The sequence below is a fragment of the Monodon monoceros genome, unplaced genomic scaffold (genome assembly GCF_005190385.1).
Source record: "Monodon monoceros isolate NGI ecotype Baffin Bay Population unplaced genomic scaffold, NGI_Narwhal_1 Super_Scaffold_8, whole genome shotgun sequence".
Classification (NCBI taxonomy): Eukaryota; Metazoa; Chordata; class Mammalia; order Artiodactyla; family Monodontidae; genus Monodon; species Monodon monoceros.
The window spans coordinates 39790482-39816323 of record NW_021703785.1 but is presented as its reverse complement, the minus strand read 5'-3'; the positions used below and the strand labels follow the sequence as shown (position 1 = coordinate 39816323).

The 25842-nt window shown below is 33.9% G+C and overlaps 1 protein-coding gene across 2 annotated transcripts in view; it reads left to right on the top strand.

The window, feature by feature from the left end:
• The window catches only part of KLHL1 (kelch like family member 1), a 370292-nt gene extending 351018 nt beyond the window's left edge, over positions 1–19274 (top strand). Inside the window, exons 9-10 of one of the 2 annotated variants that reach the window (XM_029210217.1) lie at positions 7097–7268; positions 18140–19274. In XM_029210217.1, coding sequence (XP_029066050.1) covers positions 7097–7268; positions 18140–18199 — 232 coding nt within the window. In that variant the 3' untranslated portion in view covers positions 18200–19274. The remainder of the gene's footprint in view (positions 1–7096; positions 7269–18139) is intronic. The other variant, XM_029210216.1, reaches the window with a different exon arrangement.
• The last annotated feature ends 6568 nt before the right edge of the window (positions 19275–25842 follow it).

The following is a 25842-nucleotide window of genomic DNA, read 5'->3' as shown; positions in this document are numbered from 1 at the left end:
TATAGTGAGGACAGTGGTCAGAGTCCAAATTAATAAGTGTATACTTTTATAAACACAAACATGCAACCGTTTATTTAAAAAATACTGCTAATAGAATGGCAGGTTATTCACATTTTCCTTTGCTAAATTCTTGGGAAACAATGACAAAGAAAATGAATATGATGAGGCTGCTACTTTTATGGCAAATATATAAATGCCACTAATAAAATGATATTTCATACACATTATTTTCTAAGTTTACTCTCTAATGCATTAAAATGTTGTTTGTGAACAGAGGCATAAAGAATTCAGTCTAGGAATACATTTATGGTGCAAAATTGTATTTAATTAAGCATAACTATTTTAAGTTATAAGAGTGCAGTGGGGATGAACAACTTAGGTAATGCAGAAGCACAGCATCATCATGATTCTTATCTGAGCTCATACCATGTGTCAGATAACAGCATTTTTTACAATTTCTATAAGATATATTCTATATTGATGATTTTACATAATGGTACCCCTGTAGAATTACCTTGCATGTGTAATGTAAGGAATGTTTCTTAGTATATAATCATAGGCAAACAAATCATTAGGAATAACAGGTAGTGTACAATGTTATGTTTTATAGACAGATAAATAAGTAGATAGACAAATGTTGTTATATGACAATGATTTCTTATAGAAGTATAAAGGTATTATAAAGTAGCAAAGTACAGTTATATAGCACCTATCAAAAATTGTAAAGTCAGGCTTTCTTAAATGCAAGGAACATTGGTACTTCGTATCAGAACAGATAAGAAAGCTGAGACTGAGTAAGAACATGAAGTTTAGAATAGTTGCTGGAACAGTAAAAGCTAATTTTGTAGCCAAGCCTCACCCTAGTGAGAGCATCTTAGTGGACAAAAGCAGTGTGCAAAAATGCAGTAAGTTCTAGCAGAATTTAGACCCAGAAAGTGCAATTCATTAGAAAAAGCACATTCATCTATTCACTTACTCAATAAATACTGTTTTGTGTGTCCTTTCACCATACTAAATAGAGCTTAAAATGTATTAGAAAAAAAGAGATAAAGAAATAAATAATTAGGACTTTGAGATCACAAAGCTGGAAATCATGCAATGGATCAGAAAAAATGCTCAAAGCCATCAGTACCACTGCTGGCTAATAAGAGATCAGGACCACCTTTGCCCTTGAATCTACATCCCAGTAATGAGACCTGATAGGAAAGGGGTGTCAACACTAAAGGAAACTCCTAAACCTGCCTTTGTAATATCCACTCTTGCTTCCTCCAATCTCTTCCCCTTAGAGTAGCCTGAGGAAACTTTTCATAATACAGATTTGACCTGAAAGTGCAATGGAGTTTTCCTTTGTACGAATTATCAACATAATGAAAAAATTATTTGTTTTACATCAATTTTTCCACTAAACTAGATTCTATGTGCTGGCCAAGTTGTCTTATCTATGCCTATACTCCTCCACTTGGCTCAATTCCTGGCACTGAGTAAGCACTTAACAAGCATTTATTAAATCAGTCAGACACCAAGAAAAAGAGGTGTCAAATTTCTCACAAGGAAAACATTATGAGGTATACTGTAAATAGGTAGGTAGGTAGATAAATAGATAGATAGATAGATAGTTAGATAGATAGATAGATAGAGATTTTAAGAGGGATGATAGAGGGATGGATGAATGTTCAGATGGATTGAAGGAAAGATAGGTTTTAAAAGGGATAAATGGAGGGATGGATGGATGTTTGGATGGACTGATGGAAAGATATGTAGATAGATATTGATTTATTACTTCTCTATTTGCATGTGAACACCCATTTCCATCATCGTTGGCTGAGGATTCATGATTTACATATACTTTAGGCATATCTTCAATAGACAGAAAATTTTTGATTGAGACTAAAATATTAAGCAATTAATCATATATTTGTTGAAAATTATATCATCATATCTTATCAACCAAACACTATTAACAATAATCACAATTTTGATATATAACTTATAATAAATATACAACTTTTGTTCAAAGTCTACCAAAATATACTCCAGTCATAACAGAAAAAGTCATCTAAAATAACAGTATTTAACTTATTACTGTCAGGATATGACTCTATTTTTATCATCTTTAGATCTTTGTTAAAAATGAAATAATTTAAGATATGCTGTCTGACATACAGGGATAACTACATTATCTACTTTAATAATTCTTTTCAGATTACCATAAACATTAATATATAGAGCAAGTATAGAATTTTGGATTCTTTCATTTCTCTTAATTTCTCATTTCATCCTTTTGGTTTAGACATAATCCAAGAATTTCTGAACACTGAAGAGAGATGATAAAGGAGAGACTTACTTTTTATTTAAATTATGGATGTTATCCTAGGCCTTAAGTAGCACATTAATATATTAATTCACATTTTTTGATACGTGAGATCCTAAATTTTCTACAAAAATGTAATTGCTTGAATTGTTTAAAGTTAAAATGTTAGGTAAGCACTATTTTACTTTATAATAAATATTTCTTTTTATTCTTCTTAAGATCTTACTGTTGGAACCAGCCAAATGAGTGCAGCATGAAAATATTTTTTTTTGCCTTTGTTTTTCTATTATTGTGCATGCATAATCTTTGCTACTTCTTTGATAACAAATTATGTTCAAATTTCTGGTAGAAATATATACAACAGATGGAGATCCTATGACAGTCTATGTATATAAAGCCCTTGTTTTATAAGTAGATGCAAAAATTATTAACCTATACCATAGCCATACTAATTTATATTTGTGATTAATATTTGCCACAGTAGCTTATGAGGCAAGTGTTATCTTTGAAGTGGTCAGCTGGACACAGGGAGTGACAGAGTAATCTGTTGTCCTGGGATATTCTGCCTGGAATGCTGACATCATGGTAATTTATCTGCAAATTTTGGAGGAAGGAGAACAATTCTGTGGAAGGTAGATGTACATGAAAAGATGAAACATGTGATGTCGTATATAGATGGAAGGTTATCAACGCTGATATCAAACTCTGAAATTCATTTTCACATTGAGAAAGGTATTTAAAAATACATAATTTGGGCTCACAGCACTAGTAAATTTTTCTATTATATGAGTAGAGAAAATAATTACATAAAGAATCTATTTCTCCTTAGTTTTGAACTGTTAAAGATATATATTTTAAAAGTGAGTTTTTACTAGCATTAAGATCTTCTGTGTATGCTCCATGTTCTGTTGATTGACAATAGCTTAAATAATTTTTGAAACTTTAATGAGAAAGCTACACCTGAGAGGAGTTGGAGTTGCTTAGCGGGTCCATGCTTTCTCCGGTTCTGTCACCAGCTCATCTCTCCTCCCCTCAACCTTGAAGAGTAGATGTAATGGAATATGACCTAATCAAAATAGAGTTTTTCATACACCTTCATAGAAAAGTTGAAATCAAATTAACTTTTAAAAATATGTTTGTATAAAAATAAGCAAAAACTGTTGAAAGGGGGAGCAGAAATCTAGTTATATTGTCCATTAAACATAAGATAAATTTTTATCTTCTAGTTGTGGAAATAACAATACTTGGAAAAGTAATGGTACCTCAAAAATTTCAAGGGGGAGTTTCAATGAGAAACTAACTTTTGTTCTGTGGTTATCATGTGCCTTTGGCAAGTTTTCATTTTACAGCCAATTTTAGCCACTATATACGGATGCATCTCTTTCCTGAGGGCTGGAAACTTTAATAGAGTCCCTGATGCAGAGCTCACATTCTGACCATGAAGGCCAAGGTGAGACGTAGGAAAGGCAGACAGCCTAAATGCAAAAAGACAGCAGCCACCCCACACCTGCTTTTTCTTTTCTTTCTTTCGTTTTATAAACAGGCAACCCAAGGCAAAAAAGAATGTTTAGAACAAATTTTTGTCAAAAACATGAACAGATAATGATAAAGTTCGCTGTTAGTAATTGTTTGGAAAGAGCTTATACATCTGTGGATCTTTCCCTAAGCTAAAAAATGCTGTTTATTTCATTTGGGGGGTAACAATTATGTGTATCCCCAGGCTGAGAGGTAAATCCACGGAGTTCTAAATACAGAAAAATCAATTTAAATTCATTAATGTGAGAACAATTACTGGGAACTATTACTGGGAACTCAGAAAAAACTGAGAACTATTACTGGGTAATTTTGAATTGACTAGTGTAGGAGGGAGTAGTTTGGACTCAGTTTTTCTTTTGGTTTGGTTTGATTTTCTAGCAATATATATGTTTAAATATCATCATCATTGCCAGATATAAATTAAAATATTGCTATTAAACACATGAAATATGTTACCTACCACGGAAAACAGGTATATTTAATTCAAAGATTTGGATCTTCTAGGAGAATGCACTAAATTTTTTAACTTTTCTTCAGGAATTTTGTAAAATGTGAAAAGAATGATATCTATTTCGAAGTGTAGGATATTATTTTAAATGTGTACCTAGATATAGTACATACTAGTGTTTTCTTAATTTTCCCTGAAGTATGAGTATATGAGAATATCTTCATTATATGAGCTTCACTTAAAATTTCAGAAGCCTTCAGAAATGCATTTATTATTCTTTAGTGCTGTTACTGTTAGCTTTTTTCTCAGTTCTTCTGCCTTTTTGCAAAGTGATAAAATCTGCTATGTAGACAATAGTTGAAAAAAATCCTATAGAGCTGAATAATAATTACATGGGGACTAAAATAGGACTTCAGGAAAAGCTATTTAAGTGAAATGATTGTGACAAAAGGCAGACTAGCTTCTATTGGAAAATGAATAAAATATAAAGAACGTTCATGTTTCACTGAAATTAGGAGTATTATACATTCTTCCTTTTAAAGTTATTTTTGTGACAAAAATTTCCTGACAGAAAAGTAAACAACAACTCCCCATATTCATTACCCAGATTCAACAACCATCACCAAATTGCTTCATCCATTCACCTTTACAGTATTTTTTTTCCTGAAGTGTTTTAAAGTAATTCTTTACTTTAGCTCAAAACCTTTATGAATTCATCCCAGAAACAAACAATGGAAAATGATCAGAACTTTACATTTTTAGCATAATCACAACGTCATTATCACAACTAATAAAAATTTAAATAATCTCTTATTTTAGTCTGATACCCAGAATTAAAATTTCCAAAATGCCTTAAACATCTTTTAATAGTTGGTCTATAAATTGGGATCCAAGTAAGTTTCATTCACTTTATTTTGTTACATTTTAAAGTCACATTTAATTTAGAACAGCTACTTCTTCTTAGTAATTCATTTTATTACTGGGCTTTTTTTACCTGAAAAATTCAGTCAGGTATCTTATAAAATGTTCCACTTTGTGGATTGTACAATATGATTCCTTGTGGTGTCTTCTCTCATCTTTCCTTTTCTTTCTCCTCTGTTTTTATGTTTATATATTTCAAAATATTCATTGTAGAAGTTTAAATATCTTAAAGATTTGATAGCATAGATTGCATATTTGCATTTGTGTCTATGTGTGCCTGTGTCTATTTGTGATGTTTTACACTTATTAACTATAGCATATAAAATTACTTTTTTATTTGCCTGACAGCCTGTGCTTTAAGGTGGTCCTGATTTTCAGGCATTCAACCAATCTCTCATCTCACATATATCATCTCGACTGTCACAACTCCTCCAGACATGGTGTGTAAATGCATGTAATGTCCTGGGAGAAATATTCTCTCCAAAATATAAATTTCAGATCCTTGGGGTCCTTCCAGTCATTTTTTTTGTAACAACCTTCTTTATTTTCAATAAACTTTATGTGGGTTTTTTGGCTTGTTTGTGTTTGTTTCTTTTTTTCGTTAAAATTTCATAACAAGATTGGAGTAGAAAAACAAACTAAGAATAAATTTGCTGTCATCTAGTCTTCTTTTATATTTCCTCTACTGGGCTCTTATTAGATGTTTTCGTATCTGAACCTGCAGTTATAGGTTAAAGGCAAAGAGGTGGCTTAATCATTCCTTCTTAGCTGAAGTAAAGTACACTCACCAAGGAATTCTTTGGTGTCTTACCACCCAACACATAAAATATCTGTATGTAATGTATGGTAATCAGACTGTCTGGAAATTTAATTATTTTTGGTTAAAATTCAATAATAATACTTGGACCCTCTGCTTCAATCTCTTGATTTACCAATCTCTCCCTTCCAGTGAATCCTGAGTAATAGTCACTAAAAGATAGCTCTGTTCATGTTGTACCTATTTCCTCAAGTTTCAGTGGTTCCCTATTGAGTAAGCACAAAATACTTTCTTACTCTGGGAATCAAGCAATTCATGAGCTGATCAAAAACCACCTTTTTTTTTTTTTTTTTTGCGGTACACGGGCCTCTCACCGCTGTGACCTCTCCTGTTGCAGAGCACAGCCTCCGGACGCGCAGGGTCAGCAGCCATGGCTCACGGGCCCAGCCGCTCCGCGGCATGTGGGATCTTCCCAGACCGGGGCACGAACCCATGTCCCCTGCATCGGCAGGCGGACTCTCAACCACTCCGCCACCAGGGAAGCCCAAAAACCACCTTTTTAAGCACTGCTTCTTCTCATACCCTTGAACCTGGCCACACTGCACACCTACTTTCCACAAAGTTGGCCATGCAGTTTTATTAACACTTGTGTTCCTTTGTAAAAATATCTCTTTCTTTCTATCAAATTTAGGATAGATTTTCAGATCTCATTTAAAGGAGACTTCAAATGTGAAGTATTTCATAATTGTCCCAGATTTTTAACCATTACTTCTGTTTCATGACCATAACACTTTCTTGTACCTGTTTTAAAGAACCTCATTCTACTGTGGAACAGTAGTTATTTACATATCTGACTTCCTTGTGGAAAGGAATCATGATATTCATTTTTGTAAGATGACTCAGCATCCATCCAATTAAGAGTCTAGGTATGTTTTTAAAATACCTTAAACTATAGAAAGCCAGACATTGTGGATTTTGGTTCCTGAAAACCTGCTCAAATATTGAGTTTTTAGAAAACAAAGTTAAGTTTTTTTTTCCATAGCTTGTTTTGAAAGGGCATCATTAATATAGTAAAAGTTCAATGTGACTAGAATATGTTATGTCCTTTATCCTTACATTTTAGATATGATCCTAAAACAGATACATGGACCATGGTGGCTCCTTTGAGTATGCCCAGAGATGCTGTTGGTGTCTGTCTCCTTGGTGACAGACTATATGCTGTTGGTGGCTATGACGGGCAGACTTACCTCAACACTATGGAATCCTATGATCCACAAACTAATGAATGGACCCAGGTAAGATTGTTGCCAGCATAAGTTACTTCGCATATAAGAACTTATTTCACGTACTTCCTTTGGAGGAGAGGGGTACATACAGCAATGTATGTAGTCAAATTACTCTGAACTCAAAATGATTGATTTTGTCCATTTTCATTTTGTAAAAAGTTTGTTAAATCATATGTTTTTGTGTACTTTTCTCTTGTGTATTCTATACTTCAATAAAATTTATATTAGAAAGTTACATTCATGCTTCAGTGAGATTTCCACTTTATTATGTCATAACAAGAGACAGGAACTGAATTTTAATTAGCTGAAGCAAAAAATGAAAGTGGAATATATTGGTTCACAAAAACTCATCTTTAAAATATTTGGTTTTAGAGATAACAAAAATAAGAGAATGGAAACCTGCAGAAATCAACTTTCTGCCTCCCGTTTTTGCTTGACTATCTTTGTTAGGTTGATTGTTACTCACTGCAGAGAGAATTTTCCATGGGGTGGTGCTGCTGGAAACTCCAAGTGGGAATCCTCACAGCCATAATCAGAAAATAAAAGAATTCTTTGTTCAAAAGAAACCCAAAAACAAACAGCAAAGAGCTCTGAATGATCTGTCATATAACGCACTCATTCCTGGACAAACACTTTGGCCAAGAAGATGGAGTGAAATAATTGGCTGATCTTAGGTTAGCCTTTGAACATACGCTGTAGTTAGAGATTTAGGATCATGCTCAGAGAAGCTCCCAATCTGGTCGAAGATCTGGACTATTTGTGTTGGGGTGTGTGTGAGTGGTGGGGAAAGATGAGAGGAGGACAACTTAATTATGGTGGAAAATAACTTATGCTGTACAGTTACTATAGCCTTGCTTGTAAGGAAGAGAATGGGTATATTTTCAGACTTTTGTTGTTATATTCAATTTCTCCTTTCTTTCTTTCTTTGCCAAATCTTTCAATATTTCTTATTTCACTCCTTTATCAGAAACTTAAAAATGAGAAACAATTTAAACAAACAAACAGACCAATTTTCCATCAATGGATGCAGTTAAATTCCAAAGTCTTACTTAGTAGAAGCAGGATAATAACCTCATCTCCTCTTATTCCTTAATGTATAGAAGGCTTTATTTTTGGTCATAGAAACTGACTAAAATTTGATTGGAGTAAATTTCTTTGAAAAAATGTTTACTTTTAAAGATACATAACTTCCTTGATTGTGCCAGTTTTGATGATATGTGTTCAACTACAATTTAAATAGGCTGACTTTGAAGTACAAAATCAGACTCCACATGATCAGACTAAGGTATCTGCCTTATGAGCCTCACTCTTCCCCAAGGGTAAATCCTTTGATTCCAATGAAGAGGCATTTGGCTAAGAAGGAAGAAAAAAGGTGGAATGGAGGAACAAACAGGAAGAATTTGGAGAACTAGGTCCTGTGATATTCTATGTTTTACTTTAATTGTGAGAAAGAAGCATTCCTTATCCAGCGAGCAGCAAATATAAAATAAGCTGTAATTATTGCACTGAGATTTTAGAAGATATATTTTAATTCCTTACCTTCCTAGGTCCCTAGTGTTTACAAAAGGAGCACTGCTATGACTGTTGACTTGCTAAGGAAATGTACCAGTTCAGTGGTATATATTTTAAATGTGCTACTTTTACAAATGAACATTAAATAAATGAAGTTTATGGGCATATAAATGATACAATATCTTCATTACATATTTATAGAAATGAGCCATTATGCTTATAATTCCTCTAAAATTGAAAGTAAAATAATGAATGTAGTAGTAATGGGTAAAAGCGTCCTAAAGGCCATTTTCCCTCATCTGTATTTTATTACACACTTTTGGATCATAAAGTATCTTACAAAGAGCAAAGTGGTATTTAAAATGTTTTATAACGTTCACCCACCAGAGGGCAGACAGCAGAAGCAAGAAGAAATACAATCCTGCAGCCTGTGGAACAAAAAACCACATTCACAGAAACATAGAAAAGATGAAAAGGCAGAGGGGTATGTACCAGATGAAGGAACAAGATAAAATGTCAGATAAACAACTAAATGAAGTGGAGATAGGCAACCTTCCAGAAAAAGAATTCAGAATAATGATAGTGAAGATGATCCAGGACCCCAGAAAAAAAAATGGAGGAAAAGATCAAGAAGATGCAAGAAATGTTTAACAAAGACCTAGAAGAATTAAAGAACAAACAAACAGAGATGAACAATACAATAACTGAAATGAAAACTACACAAGAAGGAATCAATAGCAGAATAACTGAGGCAGAAGAACAGATAAGTGATCTGGAAGACAGAATGGTGGAATTCACTGCTGTGGAACAGAATGAAGAAAAAAGAATGAAAAGAAATGAAGACAGACTAAGAGACCTCTGGGACAACATTAAACACAACAACATTTGCATTATAGGGGTCCCAGAAGGAGAAGAGAGAGAGAAAGGACTGAGAAAATATTTGAAGAGACTACAGTTGAAAACTTCCCTAACATGGGAAAGGAAATAGCCACTCAAGTCCAGGAAGGGCAGCGAGTCCCAGGCAGGATAAACCCAAGGAGAAACACGCCGAGACACATAGTAATCAAATTGGCAAAAATTAAAGACAAAGAAAAATTATTGAAAGCAGCAAGGGAAAAATGACAAATAACATACAAGAGAACTCCCATAAGGTTAACAGCTGATTTCTCAGCAGAAACTCTACAAGCCAGAAGGGAGTGTCATGACACATTAAAAGTGATGAAAGGGAAGAAACTACAACCAAGATTACTCTACCCAGCAAAGACCTCATTCAGATTTGATGGAGAAATCAAAAGCTTAACAGACAAGCAAAAGCTAAGAGAATTCAGCACTACCAAACCAGCTCTACAGCAAATACTAAAGGAACTTCTCTAAGTGCAAAACACAAGATAAGAAAAGGACCTAGAGAAACAAACCCAAAACAATTAAGAAAATGGTCATAGGAACATACATATCAATAATTACCTTAAACGTGAATGGATAAAATGCTCCAACCAAAAGACGCAGGCTTGCTGAATGGATACAAAAACAAGATCCATATAGATGCTGTCTACAAGAGACCCACTTCAGACCTAATGACACATACAGACTGAAAGTGAGGGGATGGAAAAAGATATTCCATGCAAATAGAAATCAAAAGAAAGCTGGAGTAGGAATACTCATAGCAGATAAAATAGACTTTAAAATTAAGAATGTTACAAGAGACAAGGAAGGACACTACATAATGATCAAGGGATTGATCCAAGAAGAAGACACAACAATTATAAATATATATGCACCCAACATAGGAGCACCTCAATACATAAGGCAACTGATAACAGCAATAAAAGAGGAAATCGACAGTAACACAATCATAGTGGGAGACTTTAACACCTCACTTACACCAATGGACAGATCACCCAAAATGAAAATAAATAAGAAACAGAAGCTTTATATGACACAATAGACCACATAGATTTAACTGATATTTATAGGACATTCCATCCAAAAAGAGCAGATTACACTTTCTTCTCAAGTGTGCACAGAAGATTCTCCAGGATAGATCACACCTTGGGTCACAAATCAAGCCTCAGTAAATTTAAGAAAATTGAAATCATATCAAGCATCTTTTCTGACCACAATGCTATGAGATTAGAAATGAATTACAGGGGGAAAAAATGTAAAAAACACAAACACATGGAAGCTAAACAATACCTTACTAAATAACCAAGAGATCACTGAAGAAATCAAAGAGGAAATAAAGAAACACCTAGAGACAAATGACATTGAAAACACAATGATCCATAACCTATGGGATGCAGCAAAAGCAGTTCTAAGAGGGAAGTTTATAGCTATACAAGCCTACCTCAAGAAACAAGAAAAATCTCAAATAAACAATTTAACCTTACACCTAAAGAAACTAGAGAAAGAAGAACAAACAAAACCCAAAGTTAGCAGAAGGAAAGAAATCATAAAGATCAGAGCAGAAATAAATGAGATAGAAATTAACAAAACAATAGCAAAGATCAATAAAACTAAAAGCTGGTTCTTTGAGAAGATAAACAAAATTGATAAACATTTAGCCAGACTCATCAAGAAAAAGAGGGATAGGACTCAAATCAATAAAATTAGAAATGAAAAAGGAGAAGTTACAATGGACACTGCAGAAATGCAAAGCATCCTAAGAGACTACTACAGGCAACTCTATGCCAGAAAAATGGACAACCTGGAAGAAATGGACAAGTTCTTAGAAAGGTATAACCTTCCAAGACTGAACCAGGATGAAATAGAAAATATGAACATACCAATCAGAAGTAATGAAATTGAAGCTGTGATTAAAAATCTTCCAACAAACAAAAGTCCAGGACCAGATGGCTTCACAGGTGAATTGTATCAAACATTTAGAGAAGAGCTAACACCCATCCTTCTCAAATTCTTCCAAAAAATTGCAGGGGAAGGAACACTCCCAAACTCTTTCTATCAGGCCACCATCACCCTGATAACAAAACCAGACAAAGATACTAAAAAAAAAGAAAATTACAGACCAGTATCACTGATGAATATAAATGCAAAAATCCTCAACCAAATACTAGCAAACAGACTCCAACAGCACATTAAAGGATCATATACCATGATCAAGTGTGATTTATCCCAGGGATCCAAGGATTCTTCATTATATGCAAATCAATTAATGTGATACACCATATTAACAAATTGAAGAATAAAAACCATATGATCATCTCAATTAATGCAGGAAAAGCTTTTGACAAAATTCAACACCCATTTATGACAAAAACTCTCCAGAAAGCGGGCATAGAGGGAATCTACCTCAACATAATAAAGGCCATATATGACAAACCCACAGCAAACATCATTCTCAATGGTGAAAAAGTGAAAGCATTTCCTCTAAGATCAGGAACAAGACAAGGATGTCCACTCTCACCATTATTATTCAACATAGTTTTGGAAGTCCTAGCCATGGCAATCAGAGAAGAAAAAGAAATAAAAGGAATACAAATTGGAAAAGAAGAAGTAAAGCTGTCACTGTTTTCAGATGACATAATACTATACATAGAGAATGCTAAAAATGGCAACAGAAAACTACTAGAGCTAATCAATGAATTTGGTAGAGTTGCAGGATACAAACTTAATGCACAGAAATCTCTTGCATTCCTATACACTAATGATGAAAAATCTAAAAGAGAAATTAAGGAAACACTTCCATTTACCACTGCAACAAAAAGAATAAAATACCTAGGAATAAACCTACCTAGGGAGACAAAAGATCTGTATGCAGAAAATTATAAGACACTGAAGAAAGAAACTAAAGATGATACCAACAGATGGAGAGATATACCACGTTCTTGGATTGGAAGAATCAATATTGTGAAAATGACTATACCACCCAAAGCAATCTACAGACTCAATGCAATCCCTATCAAATATCCAATGTCATTTTTTGTGGAACTAGAACAAAAAATCTTAAAATTTGTATGGAGACACAAAAGACCCCGAATAGCCAAAGCAGTCTTGAGGGAAAAAAAAACAGAGCAGGAGGAATCAGACTCCCTGACTTCAGACTATACTACAAAGCTACAGTAATCAAGACAGTATGATACTGGCACAAAAACAGAAATATTGATCAATGGAACAAGATAGAAAGCCCAGAGATAAACCCACACACCTATGGTCAACTAATCCCTGACACAGGAGGCAAGAATATACAATGGAGAAAAGACAGTCTCTTCAATAAGTTGTTTTGGGAAAACTGGACTGCTACATGTAAAAAAATGAAATTAGAACACTCCCTAACACCATACACAAAAATAAACTGAAAATGGATTAGAGACCTAAAGTAAGACAAGACACTATAAAACTCTTAGAGAAAAACATAGGAAGAACACTCTTTGACATAAATCACAGCAAGATCTTTTTTGATCCACCTCCTTGAGTATTGGAAATAAAAACAAAAATAAACAAATGGGACCTAATGAAATTTCAAAGCTTTTGCACAGCAAAGGAAACCATAACCAAGATGAAGAGACAACCCTTAGAATGGGAGAAAATGTTTGCAAATGAATCAACGGACAAAGGATTAATCTCCAAAATATATAAACAACTCATGCAGCTCAATATTAAAGAAACAATCAACCCAATCCAAAAATGGTCAGAAGACCTAAATAGACATTTCTCCAAAGAAGACATACTGATGGCCAAGAAGCACATGAAAAGCTGCTCAACATCACTAATTATTAGAGAAATGCAAATCAAAACTACAATGAGGTATCACCTCACACCAGTTAGAATGAGCACTATCAGAAAATCTACAAACAGCAAATGCTGGAGAGGGTGTGGAGAAAGGGGAACCCTCTTACACTGTTGGTGGGAATGTAAATTGATACAGCCACTATGGAGAACAGTATGGACGTTCCTTAAAATACTAAAAATAGAATTACCATATGATCCAGCAGTCTCACTACTGGGTATATACCCAGAGAACACCATAATTCAAAAAGACACATGCACCCCAATGTTCATTGCAGCACTATTTGCAATAGCCAAGTCATGGAAGCAAACTAAATGCCCATCAACAGATGAATGGATAAAGAAGTTGTGGTACATATATACAATGCGATATTACTCAACCATAAAAAGGAACGAAATTGGGTCATTTGTTGAGATCTGGATGGATCTATGACTGTCATACAGAGTGAAGTAAGTCAGAAAGAGGAAAACAAATATCGTATGTTAATGCATGTATATTGAACCTACAAAAATGGGACAGATGAACCAGTTTGCAGGGCAGAAGTTGAGACACAGATGTAGAGAACAAAAGTATGGACACCAAGGGGAGAAAGCTGCGGGGTGGTGGGAATGGTGGTGTGATGAACTGGGCGATTGGAATTGACATGTATACACTGATGTATATAAAATTGATGACTAATAGTAACCTGCTGTATTTAAAAATAAAAAAAAAATTTTAAATATATAAAATGTTTTATAACAACTTTATTTTAGTACAATAAACATTAATTTTAAAGCTCTTAATTACTTTAAGATTTTACGTCCATATCTTATCATTATTTATATTTTTAAGACTCTCAAGGGACCATCAGCAAACCCACACAAAATCCCTTTGAAATTCCAGGCCACTAGAGAAAGTTCTGCTATTTGCTGGATAATGCCTGTCACCTTCCCTTCACATACCCCATAAATGGACAATATCATCTGGTTATTTCATTTACTACTGGCACCATAAAATGGCCAAGCATTAGAATGAATAAGCAAATATATTAAAATATATAATAATGTATGTTTGGAAAATTTCCCAAGCTAGCTAGAATTGGAAATAATGTAAATAGATTAGAGAGTATTTGCCAGATTCATGTCTTAATAATTACACAGAGAACAAACCCATGCATGCTTGCAGGTGTGTGTGTTTGTTTGTGTTTTAAATAAATTTGACGTTGTCATTTAACATTGTTATTTTGTGTTTTTGCATTTGATTTGAAAAAAGAATATGTGTGCTTCAAGACATAGAAAGAAAAATTTACTTCCATTTCCCCTAGCCTGGCTAAAATCACCCTTTCATGTCTTCCTTGGTAAAATGTTGTAGTGCTGTCTTGCTGCATCTACCTGCAGCTGTAAAGAAACAGCGATAGTGTGTCATTTACTGTCATATCTCCAAAAACTGACATAGTTGCTGGCATAGGGTGAGAGATATGTGAATGTTTCTTAAATAAATTTATTGTGAATTATTTTTGCAATTCAGTTTACTCTGTTGTGTGTGGATTTAGTTTATTTGCATATAATAGATATATAAGATGCTTAGAATGAGTTTCAGGGAAGCCTGGTGAGATATTTAAATTTTCAGTTGCTGTTTAATAATTGGTTTCATGCCAACCTTTTTAGGTTATCATACTAAGGCTGAAAGGTATAACCCTGGAGAGAGAACAGGACAGATTGTTTAAAATATGTATTAAATAAGATAAAACTGGACCAAGGGGGAAAAGGGGAAGAGGGCTCAAATATTTAACATATATTTTTGTAGAATATATCAAATGCTTAAAATAGAATGATAAATGCTGGGGTAAGGGGAATACTTAACACTATGATAGAACTTAAGTGTGTTGGGTAGAGAAATCTTTCAGAAAATGATATGTAGAGTGAAGCATAGAAAATGAGTAATAGTTAAACAGATAAAAATATAGGGAGTGGTTTGGTTTAAGGAAGAGAATTTTTAAAGAGCCGCAGGAAGGAGAACACATAGCATGTTTCATTCGGCAATAAATAAAGCGGTGAGCAGTAAGTTTGGAGAGATAAATTGAGTCTATATAATATAGGACCAGAAACCATGTTATAGAATCTTGACTTTACCATAAACCTAAAGGAGAGCTAATGAAGGATTTTAGACAGGGAAAGTAAGTCATCAGAATTGTGCTTTAAAATGATTGCACTTGATGAGAAGTGAAAAACGATTAGGAGAAAGCAAGATCAGAGTCGGAAATTTATTAGGACATATTTTACTAATCCACTGTAGGGGTGGAAAATTTTTCCTTCTTTCCTTCTTGTTTCTTCAGCTAATGAAATAATTAAATTGACATGAAACAGATTAACGGGAGAAAAACAAATTTAATTTTGTACATATGGAAACCCCATAAATACATGAGACTCAAAGAAGTGACCAAAGCAGGAAGCTTTGATACTTTTTAGACAAAGAAACAATAAATTCATGAAGAACTGAGTAGACAAAGTGGTTTGGGATTGAGGTAGGAAATTGGTGAAGAAGTTACAAGGTTTGTTTACACAGCCTTCTTGGCCCTAAATTCCCAATGTCTGGTGATAAATATGCCTCTACCCTCCTGGTAGATGAGGGTACCATTTCACATGGGAGATTTATCTCCTACTTTAAGGGACCAAAGGAGGGTCAGAGTGTCCCTCCTGTGTCCGGCATCTCTCAAGTACCTTTAGTTCAAAATAATCAATATGTCAAAGTGGCATACCCTAGTGTGGCATATTCTGCTCCCCTTCACACTCAAGGTGAAACTGTAACCTGAACTAGGTTGAAGACAGTACGAATGGGTATAATTAACTTGGTTGGAGAGATACTTATAGGACTTGATGGTTATTTACCTGCAAGGTTGAGGGAGGTTAAATTAAGGGTCATGGATGTGCTCTAGGTTCCTGTCTTGAGCAACTGGGTAGAAAGTGGTGGCATTCACTGGTAAAAGAAATACAGGAGGAATAGTAAACTCAGGGGAAAAAAGCAGACATTCATTTTTACACACACATATAAGCATGTATAGAAATATAGATGCAAATGTAGATACAGACATAAAGTGAAAGTATGTACATTGTACTTCACCTAAAAACTATGCATAGTAGTTTTCAGTACTGAATGAGCATCAGAGAGTATTTGGGAAACTTCAAAAATACATCTACCCAATACTCATCCCATTCCTATTGAATGGTGGGCCTTGAGTACTTATACTTTGTAAAAGTCCCTTAGATGACTCTGATGTGAAACAATGCTTCAAAATCATTGGAAACTAAAAGAGAGACAATGGAAACTGTGTGCATTTTGGAGTCAGAAATATTTCAGATTGTAGACATTGATGTTACCAGATTTACATATTGTCTCGACACTCCATTCACATGCCTGTCATACAGAGATGACAACATATGATGGGATTATAAAGGTGACAGTGATATATAAAAATTATTCTTAACACACAATATGCTATCAATATATCACATTCCCCTTTTCACTACTCATTTTGAGAAAATATCTATGAAAAAGACGAGATGTTATATTAGCTTTTTAAAAGATAGGGTATTAAATGAAAGGAATAAAAGAAAGTCATATGGGAAGGTTTTTTGGTTTTGTCTCTGTTTTTATTTTTAACCTGCAAGGGGGATAGCAGGTAACAATAAGCACAGTTAAAAGAACTAACAGATAATTAGATAATGATGGTAATTTTCATATTTAGAGAGTGAGACCATGTCCTTTCTCAATCAATAAGATAATGTATGTGATCTGAGGTTATTTTGCTCATAGCTATTTTATTTGTTACATTTTATTCCTTTCTCTTTGAAATAATATCCTGTAATTTCTCATCCACCTAATATTTTTTATGTGCATAAATTATTCTTAGAAAACTGTAATAAAAATCATTGATATGAAAAAGTTCAAATTACTAAAATCTTAGTTTACCTCTATGGAATAAATTTTCATTACAAACTTTATAAAAATTATTGTTTTAATATATTTCTAACCAATTTCATATTCAGGATTATTTTAAAAATCTCAGTTCTTATTTCAATGACAAGCATAATGTAGACTTTTAAAAAAATAGAACCTGTAGCAATTGTAATTATGGCCTATTAATAACAAAATATTGAAGCTATATCACTGTATGTCTCTGTTTAGAATGAATGAATAACACATTTAATTCAGTATAATGTCTTGGGAAATAACTTCACAATGACTTCAATAGTGAAATAGCTATTTCATCTAAAATATACTCCAAGCTGTCACTATGAAATATCATCACAAATGTGTCCATGCAAGCTCTAGAATAAATCTTTGCTGGAAACTTTTCTTAAACAGCTTCATTTCACTAAAAATCATTAAATAATTTATTAGTTTCATTAAAAATTCTGTAAATGATTGCAGGTTTAAAAATTTTCAATATACATATTATTCTTTTATGTAAATGTCATTTTCATTGTTTTCATTTATATTGTACTACTTGTGGATAAATTGGGAAAAGATAAGCACATTTATTAATGATTTTCATGCATATGAATGAGTGGTTTAAATACATTATAATATGTATATTTTAAGACAGTAAAATTTGTCTTAAATTGTGTTTCATCTTTTTCAACAGATGGCTTCCTTGAATATTGGGAGAGCAGGTGCCTGTGTAGTAGTCATCAAGCAACCTTGACTTATTTTTATTTGGATATATTTTAATTGCTGGAGTGGTTATTTTTATATCAGAGGGCAAGAATGAGAACTTCCTGAGAGGAAAATTCTTCAAGAACAAAGATTTTGGTAGATTTACCTACTGATGTCAAAAGAAATAGAAGATCAAACAGAATTATGGGAAACAAGAAAACAAACTGCCCTGGGAACACTATCTGGTTATGTATTAGTTCAGGAATGGTTATTGGTAATTTGTTTTGTATTGTAGCATACAGTAACTAGAGGTACCAAAGGATTGTTTTTCTTGAGCAATTAAAAGGAGAAACCGAGATTTGTGACATGGATAATTTAATGACCACAGTTCATTCAATTGTTTTATAATCTGTGGAGATACCAAGAGGTTGCCAAGAGTAGAAGACATGATATTTCATCTGACAGAATTTGATCAATTTACTATTTTCCTACTCATATGTGATCATACCAGGAGGTGGAATGATGTTTATTAAAACAAACATGCTTCTTCCTAATTTTCCTAAACTATGAACTAGAGAAACAGATTCATGCTTGTCTCTTGCATTCAGAAAACAAATCAGAGCTGCATATATAATCTGAGACGATGGTTGGATTTTATTGCAACTGTATTAGCAATTTGAAGCTGGAAAACACAAAGGATCTTTTTCATTAAGCTTACCACATTGCTTTGCTTTTTGAACACACTGAGCCAAAGAATTAGTACAGTTATAGGCTTTTGCCTTATGATGAGTTCAGTGTAAGCATGGAAGTTAGTTATTCTGAATGTTATATATATATATCCATTGCATGTTGAAGTCCTTTAGAATTTTGTTCATAAAGAATCTTAGAAATTTGAGAGAGAAATCTATGATCCATTCATTTGGAGTGTTAATCATCATTGTTAGAAGGAAGGCAGACTTCAGATTCTCATTCCCCACTTTTCAAACTTGTTACATTGATATGCACATTATTTTATGCCAATGTTTGTAATTGTTTAAAGCATATAGTAGAAACATTACACAATGTCTTTAATAGTCCATGTAAATTTTAAATATAATTAATAAATAATAGAAAATTTACTTTTATCAGTGTATTTTTTTCAATAAATTTTAATTCAGAACTGAGTAAATAATTGACAAGAAATAGTTGTTTTATTGCTCGACTTTTCAAAAATCAAGAAGTATATATTTTCATCAAAACACAAGTTTATTTCTTCCTAAATACTATGCTGACAGCAAATGCAATCTTTTTTTTTTTTTTTTCGGTACGTGGGTCTCTCACTGTTGTGGCCTCTGCCGTTGCGGAGCACAGGCTCCGGATGCGCAGGCTCAGCGGTCATGGCTCACGGGCTCAGCCGCTCCGCGGAATGTGGGATCTTTCCGGACCGGGGCACGAACCCGTGTCCACTGCATCGGCAGACGGACTCTCAACCATTGTGCCACTAGGGAAGCCCGCAAATGCGATCTTTAATTATTATTTTCTTTTGTAATCACTCACTTGAGACAGCTAACAATAGTGCTTAGAAAATGCCCATCCCATAATGAAAGTGCTGATAATCATGCAGGGGCTAGAAAAGTCAAGAAAATCCCTCTTTTTGAGTCAATGTAAAACATGAAATTGAGTTTTATTACTGGGTAGTGGAAAAATATTTGAAATTAATAGCCATGGAAAATATTGATAGTTTATGTCAAGGAAATATTAGGAAATCTAAAATTTCCCAACATGTATATGTGATCAAATTTATTAGTCACATTTCAGAAAAATGATATAAGATATTAAGGAAGTATCAGTGATTTTTTAATCATAGTTAAAAGATGAATAGCATGAAATTTATCATTTTAGCCGTTTCTAATTGTACAGTTTAGAATTGTTAAGTATATTCAACTTCTTTGCCCACATATTTACTTCAATGCATAGAACATATGGATAATATTAGCTAACTGAGGTGGACAATTTATTTCTGAAATGTTAAATAGAGGGAAAGATAAAATGGTGTATATCTATTTTTTAATCAGTAAAGCTTTGTGGTGGTCATACTTAAAACTTGGTTAATAAATTTATCAATATTTTTACAAACTTTTTTTTTCCTTAGAAGGAATTTTCCCCAAATTTGCTGCATTCAGCCAACTATTTTCTATATGTTTATCATATTAGCCTGCTGCCTCTTATATTTCATACCATGAGTGTACACACCCAATTTACCATACAAGGACATTGAAAAGCAGTTTGGGCAATAAACTCTAAGCTTATATGAGATAGGAAGAAGGGATATTACCGTGCCATTTACTGAAAAGTATATTGTCCACCAAGTTCACATGAGTTCCAGGACTTACCATTTACCCTGCCATGACTCCAATCCGGGATTCTTGAAACTTTGTCAACTGCTAAGGTGTTAAGGAAGTATCAGTGATTTTTTAAATGTAGTTAAAAGATGCATAGCATGAAATTTATGCAGGTCCTTATTCAGCTATGCTAAAGACTGCCCTTTGGGGTAAAATTTCTGCTAAAGACAGGATTTACTATTTGGCTGTTTAATTAATAAGGCATACTTAAATAAAAGACGTATAGAAAATACCATCAATGAGGATAGTTTTTCTAAGCTACTGTTCAGGTTTTTTACTGCATTGATATCTCTAGAATATAACTTATTTTTATAAATACCTCTATATAATCTTAAAATAATCTGTAAATATTTTCAATGTTAAAGATGACTATTAATGATAATAGGAATATATAATATACAATTGCCCCTCCATATCCATGGGGATTTGGTTCCAGGACCTGCCCTGGATACCAAAGTCTATAGATGTTCAAGTCCCATAGTCAGTGCTTCACATCTGTGTGTGCCACCAACCTCAGACTGTGTAATATTGTATTTATTGAAATGATAGTGAACCAGTAGTATTGCAGTAGATGGGTGACAATGTTGGGAAAATAAATTAAAAACAAACAAAAAAACTCCTACAATCCAGAAAACCTCTCCACAAAAGTACTAGAAAAAACTTTTTTTTATTATTGAATAAGCATGAAACCAGAATGTAATACACATCACAGGCAACATGCTAAGAGATCGCAAAGATAGAGAGAAATCTCACCCTTACATGCAGCCAAGCAGATACAACTCATTAGACATATTTTTTCCAGGTAATCAATATCTACTTCTTAAGTAAGAGGACTGAACAGCACTATTTGTCACACAAGTTCATCCTTACTTTACCCAGTAGTTGGCGTGACCATCTGAGTTAACTAATTAGCTTTATCCAGAGGGGGGAAAAAGCACACTTCTCAAAACTTTGTGACAGTAGGTAATTTTGCAACTTGGATTAAGGTCCCACTAGATAGACTCCTCCCCTCCCACCGGAGCTGTGCAATAGGGGTGCTGTCTTCCTTGAGGATTACATTTCAAAGAAATGGCTTCCAGGCCCTTGAGAAAGACATCCTTAAGTCATAAAGCTGACAAAAGTCCTATCTAGTTTTTAAGAGGATTTATAAATATTTCAAAGAGAGGAGAAAGTACTCAGAATTACAAGTTTTCTAAAGTAAATGCTCTGAGAAAAAGAAAGGGAAGAAAATCTCTTCCCTTATTTCAACAGGGAGAATTAAGCTTCTTAGTTTTCATTGTATTTGTCCTAATGATTGATATCAGTGTATTTTCCCTCCAGTTGTTTTTCTATCTAACATTAGGAGACATAGTATATTTCCCGGATAAGCAACTTTACTATCGCTTAGGAGTTTGTTAGAAAAGCTAAATCTGAAACCCATCCAGAGCTGCTAAATGAGATCCTGTTTTTTAACAAAATACCTAATGTGACTTGTTAAACCTTAAGAAACACCAACTTCAGTCACTATTTCTCTGCAAACTCTATTTCCCTCTCTGGTTTTCTCAATGAGGGCACCAACTAGGGAGTTAGCAATCCTATCTAGTTCTCATATTTAATCCATGTACTCCAGGATAAATTTTATCAGGAATAGAAGTAATGTTTAAGTTCTCATCTGCTTTCACTTTGTCTAATTTTTTAATGGGTTCAGAAACTAGATGAGGAGGCGGGTGCTACTCATTCGATTCCCTCCAAGCCCCAGCAGAAAAACAGTTAGCTAGGTGAAATGCATATATGATAAGCAGAGAGTTCCAGTTACGAAGACCTACAATTTTTAAAAAGGAAGATGCAAGAGAAAGTATATGTTCATACTATGCCCATTATTTTGTAGTCTGTTTCAGTCTTACTGAGACTGGAGAGGACAGAAGTAATTCCTGGTCTCAAGTAGCAGCCAAATTTCTGGCTTACAATCAATCAGTGATTCTTATTCACCTCAATTCTCTTGAGATGATAAATTCAAGTTTGTCTGGGAAGTAACCCCCAGCTAGCTTGCCCTCAGAATGGGAGAAAATATTTGCAAATGAAGCAACTGACAAAGGATTAATCTCCAAAATTTATAAGCAGCTCATGCAGCTTAATAACAAAAAAAACAAACAACCCAATCCAAAAATGGGCAGAAGACCTAAATAGACATTTCTCCAAAGAAGATATACAGACTGCCAACAAACACATGAAAGAATGCTCAACATCATTAATCATTAGAGAAATGCAAATCAAAACTACAATGAGATATCATCTCACACCAGTCAGAATGACCATCATCAAAACATTTAGAAACAATAAATGCTGGAGAGGGTGTGGAGAAAAGGGAGCTCTCTTGCACTGTTGGTGGGAATGTAAATTGATACAGCCACTGTGGAGAACAGTATGGAGGTTCCTTAAAAAACTACAAATAGAACTACCATATGGCCCAGCAATCCCACTACTGGGCATATACCCTGAGAAAACCATAATTCAAAAAGAGTCATGTACGAAAATGTTCATTGCAGCTCTATTTACAATAGCCCGGAGATGGAAACAACCTAAGTGTCCATCATTGGATGAATGGATAAAGAAGATGTGGCACATATATACAATGGAATATTACTCAGCCATAAAAAGAAACGAAATTGAGCTATGTGTAATGAGGTGGATAGACCTAGAGTCTGTCATACAGAGTGAAGTAAGTCAGAAAGAGAGAGACAAATATCGTATACTAACACATATATATGGAATTTAAGAAAAAAAATGTCATGAAGAACCTAGGGGTAAGACAGGAATAAAGACAGACCTACTAGAGAATGGACTTGAGGATATGGGGAGGAGGAAGGGTAAGCTGTGACAGAGCGAGAGAGGGGTATGGACATATATACATTACCAAATGTAAGGTAGATAGCTAGTGGGAAGCAGCCGCATAGCACAGGGAGATCAGCTTGGTGCTTTGTGACTGCCTGGAGGGGTGGGATAGGGAGGGTGGGAGGGAGGGAGATGCAAGAGGGAACAGATATGGGAACATATGTATATATATAACTGATTTTGTTGTAAAGCAGAAACTAACACACCATTGTAAAGCAATTATACTCCAATAAAGATGTTTAAAAAAAAAGTGTCACATATATACAATGAAATATTACTCAGCCATAAAAAGAAACGAAATTGAGCTATTTGTAATGAGGTGGATGGATCTAGAGTCTGTCATACAGAGTGAAGTAAGTTTGAAAGAGAAAGTCTAGTACCATATGCTAAAACATATATATGGAATTTAAGAAAAAAAAATGTCATAGAGAACCTAGGGGTAAGATAGGAATAAAGACACAGACCTACTAGAGCATGGACTTGAGAATATGGGGAGGGGGAAGGGTGAGCTGTGACAAAGCGAGAGAGTGGCATGGACATATGTACACTACCAAACGTAAAATAGATAGCTGGTGGGAAGGAGCCGCATAGCACAGGGAGATCAACTCGGTGCCTTGTGACCACTTAGAGGGGTGGGATAGGGAGGGTGGGAGGGAGGGAGATGCAAGAGGGAACAGATATGGGAACATATGTATATATATAACTGATTCACTTTGTTATAAAGCAGAAACTAACACACCATTGTAAAGCAATTATACTCCAATAAAGATGTAAAAAAAAAATACAAAATAAATTTTAAAAAAAATTAAAGAAAATTAAAAAAAATAAATAGACAGCATTGCTCTAGTAACATCTTCCCTGAAAACAAAACAAAACAAAACAAAACAAAACAAAGTCAACCTAGTAAATTTGAAGATCTAATTGACTTTATTCAATGATTCATGAATTGGGCAGCACCCCATTTATCAACTAGAGGGGAGCTCAGAAGGGGGTTGTACAAAATGTAAGGGCTTTATAGGAAGAAGGCAGGGCAAGGCAGATATTAACAAAAGAAGGGAAATAATTATTTTTAATCCAGGATGTCTTCTTTTTTGGGGGAAGGGAACAGCACAGGTTTTATCATGCAGATTGCCTCTTCTTTCCCTGGGAGATGATGTAAAGGCTTACCTGACAGATTACCTCATTTGTGACGACCAGAAAATTCCAAACTGTTTGATGAAAATTACATTTCTGAAGAAGGTGAATATGACAATTAGGTTAGGTATTAAATCTAGGTTTTGTATCATGGGCTTTAGCACAAGTGATGCCATTTTGGGCCTATGGTTTTCTTTTTAACACTTAGAAGGTCAAACCTCTTCCCCTGCTTACTGAGAAACTTGAATTTTCAAAATGAGTTGATTTAGAATTGGTATATAAATGATGGAGAAAATCAAACCCACAGCATCAACACCTTTTGTATTAAACTGAGGGATACAATTAAAATGTTTGTGTAGTTAACAGATAAATTGAGGCATAATAAAAATTTTAAGAGATTATTTCAGCAAAAATTGATTCCAAGCAAGCAGGCCCAAACTGGAAGTAGTTAGGAGTGCTCAGCCAATAGGAGCTAGGAGAAAGACATATAGAGGAGGTGCGGAAGCAAAGAAAGGGAATTATTTGATTGGCTATAGCTTAAAGCTTAGTTGGCTGTGATTGCTTGTTTTGAGCGGTTTGATTTTGTACCTTTGAGACATTTACTGGTTTAGATTTTTGTTTGCTTTCATAGGCTACACTTGCATTAGAGCCACCTCAGTCTAACGGCCTCTTTGTTTAATTAATTTAACAGCATTAATATATTTTGATATGTTAGAAGCTCAATCATAACTGACTTATTCTAAAGCAGTAATATTAATTTTAGATTTTAAAAAATGTTATGTGGAAGAGTAAGAGAAAGTTACAACGTTTGAATATTAAAAACTTTTACCATTGAATTTATAATTTTAATGCTATATTTGTTAGTGTTGACTAATGTTTTGAAAAGTTTTCTTAGGATAAGTACTACATAAGCTTAGAACACAAGCATATTATATTTATGTGTGTAGATTAAAATGTGGGAGGAAGTTTAAATAAGCTATAAGTGAGACTGATTGTTTAAGAAAATTTAATGTCCTTAAATTCATATGAGTACATATTAATCAAGGGGCCCTTTAAAAGGATTATTAATATTTCATAGATTTATAACTAAAATCCCAAGACTCTGAAAGTTCCATTTAGAAACTTAAGGAAAATATGGTTTGTTTATATAATTAGTTTTAAAAGTTGATTTTATTGTATGAAGAAAACAATTACTAATAGTCTTCCTCCTACATAAAATGCACTCACTCAAAAACAAAAATATTAATATTTATAAAGTACTTCCCTACCTATTATTAATTCATCATTACCTCCAATTCAAACTAAC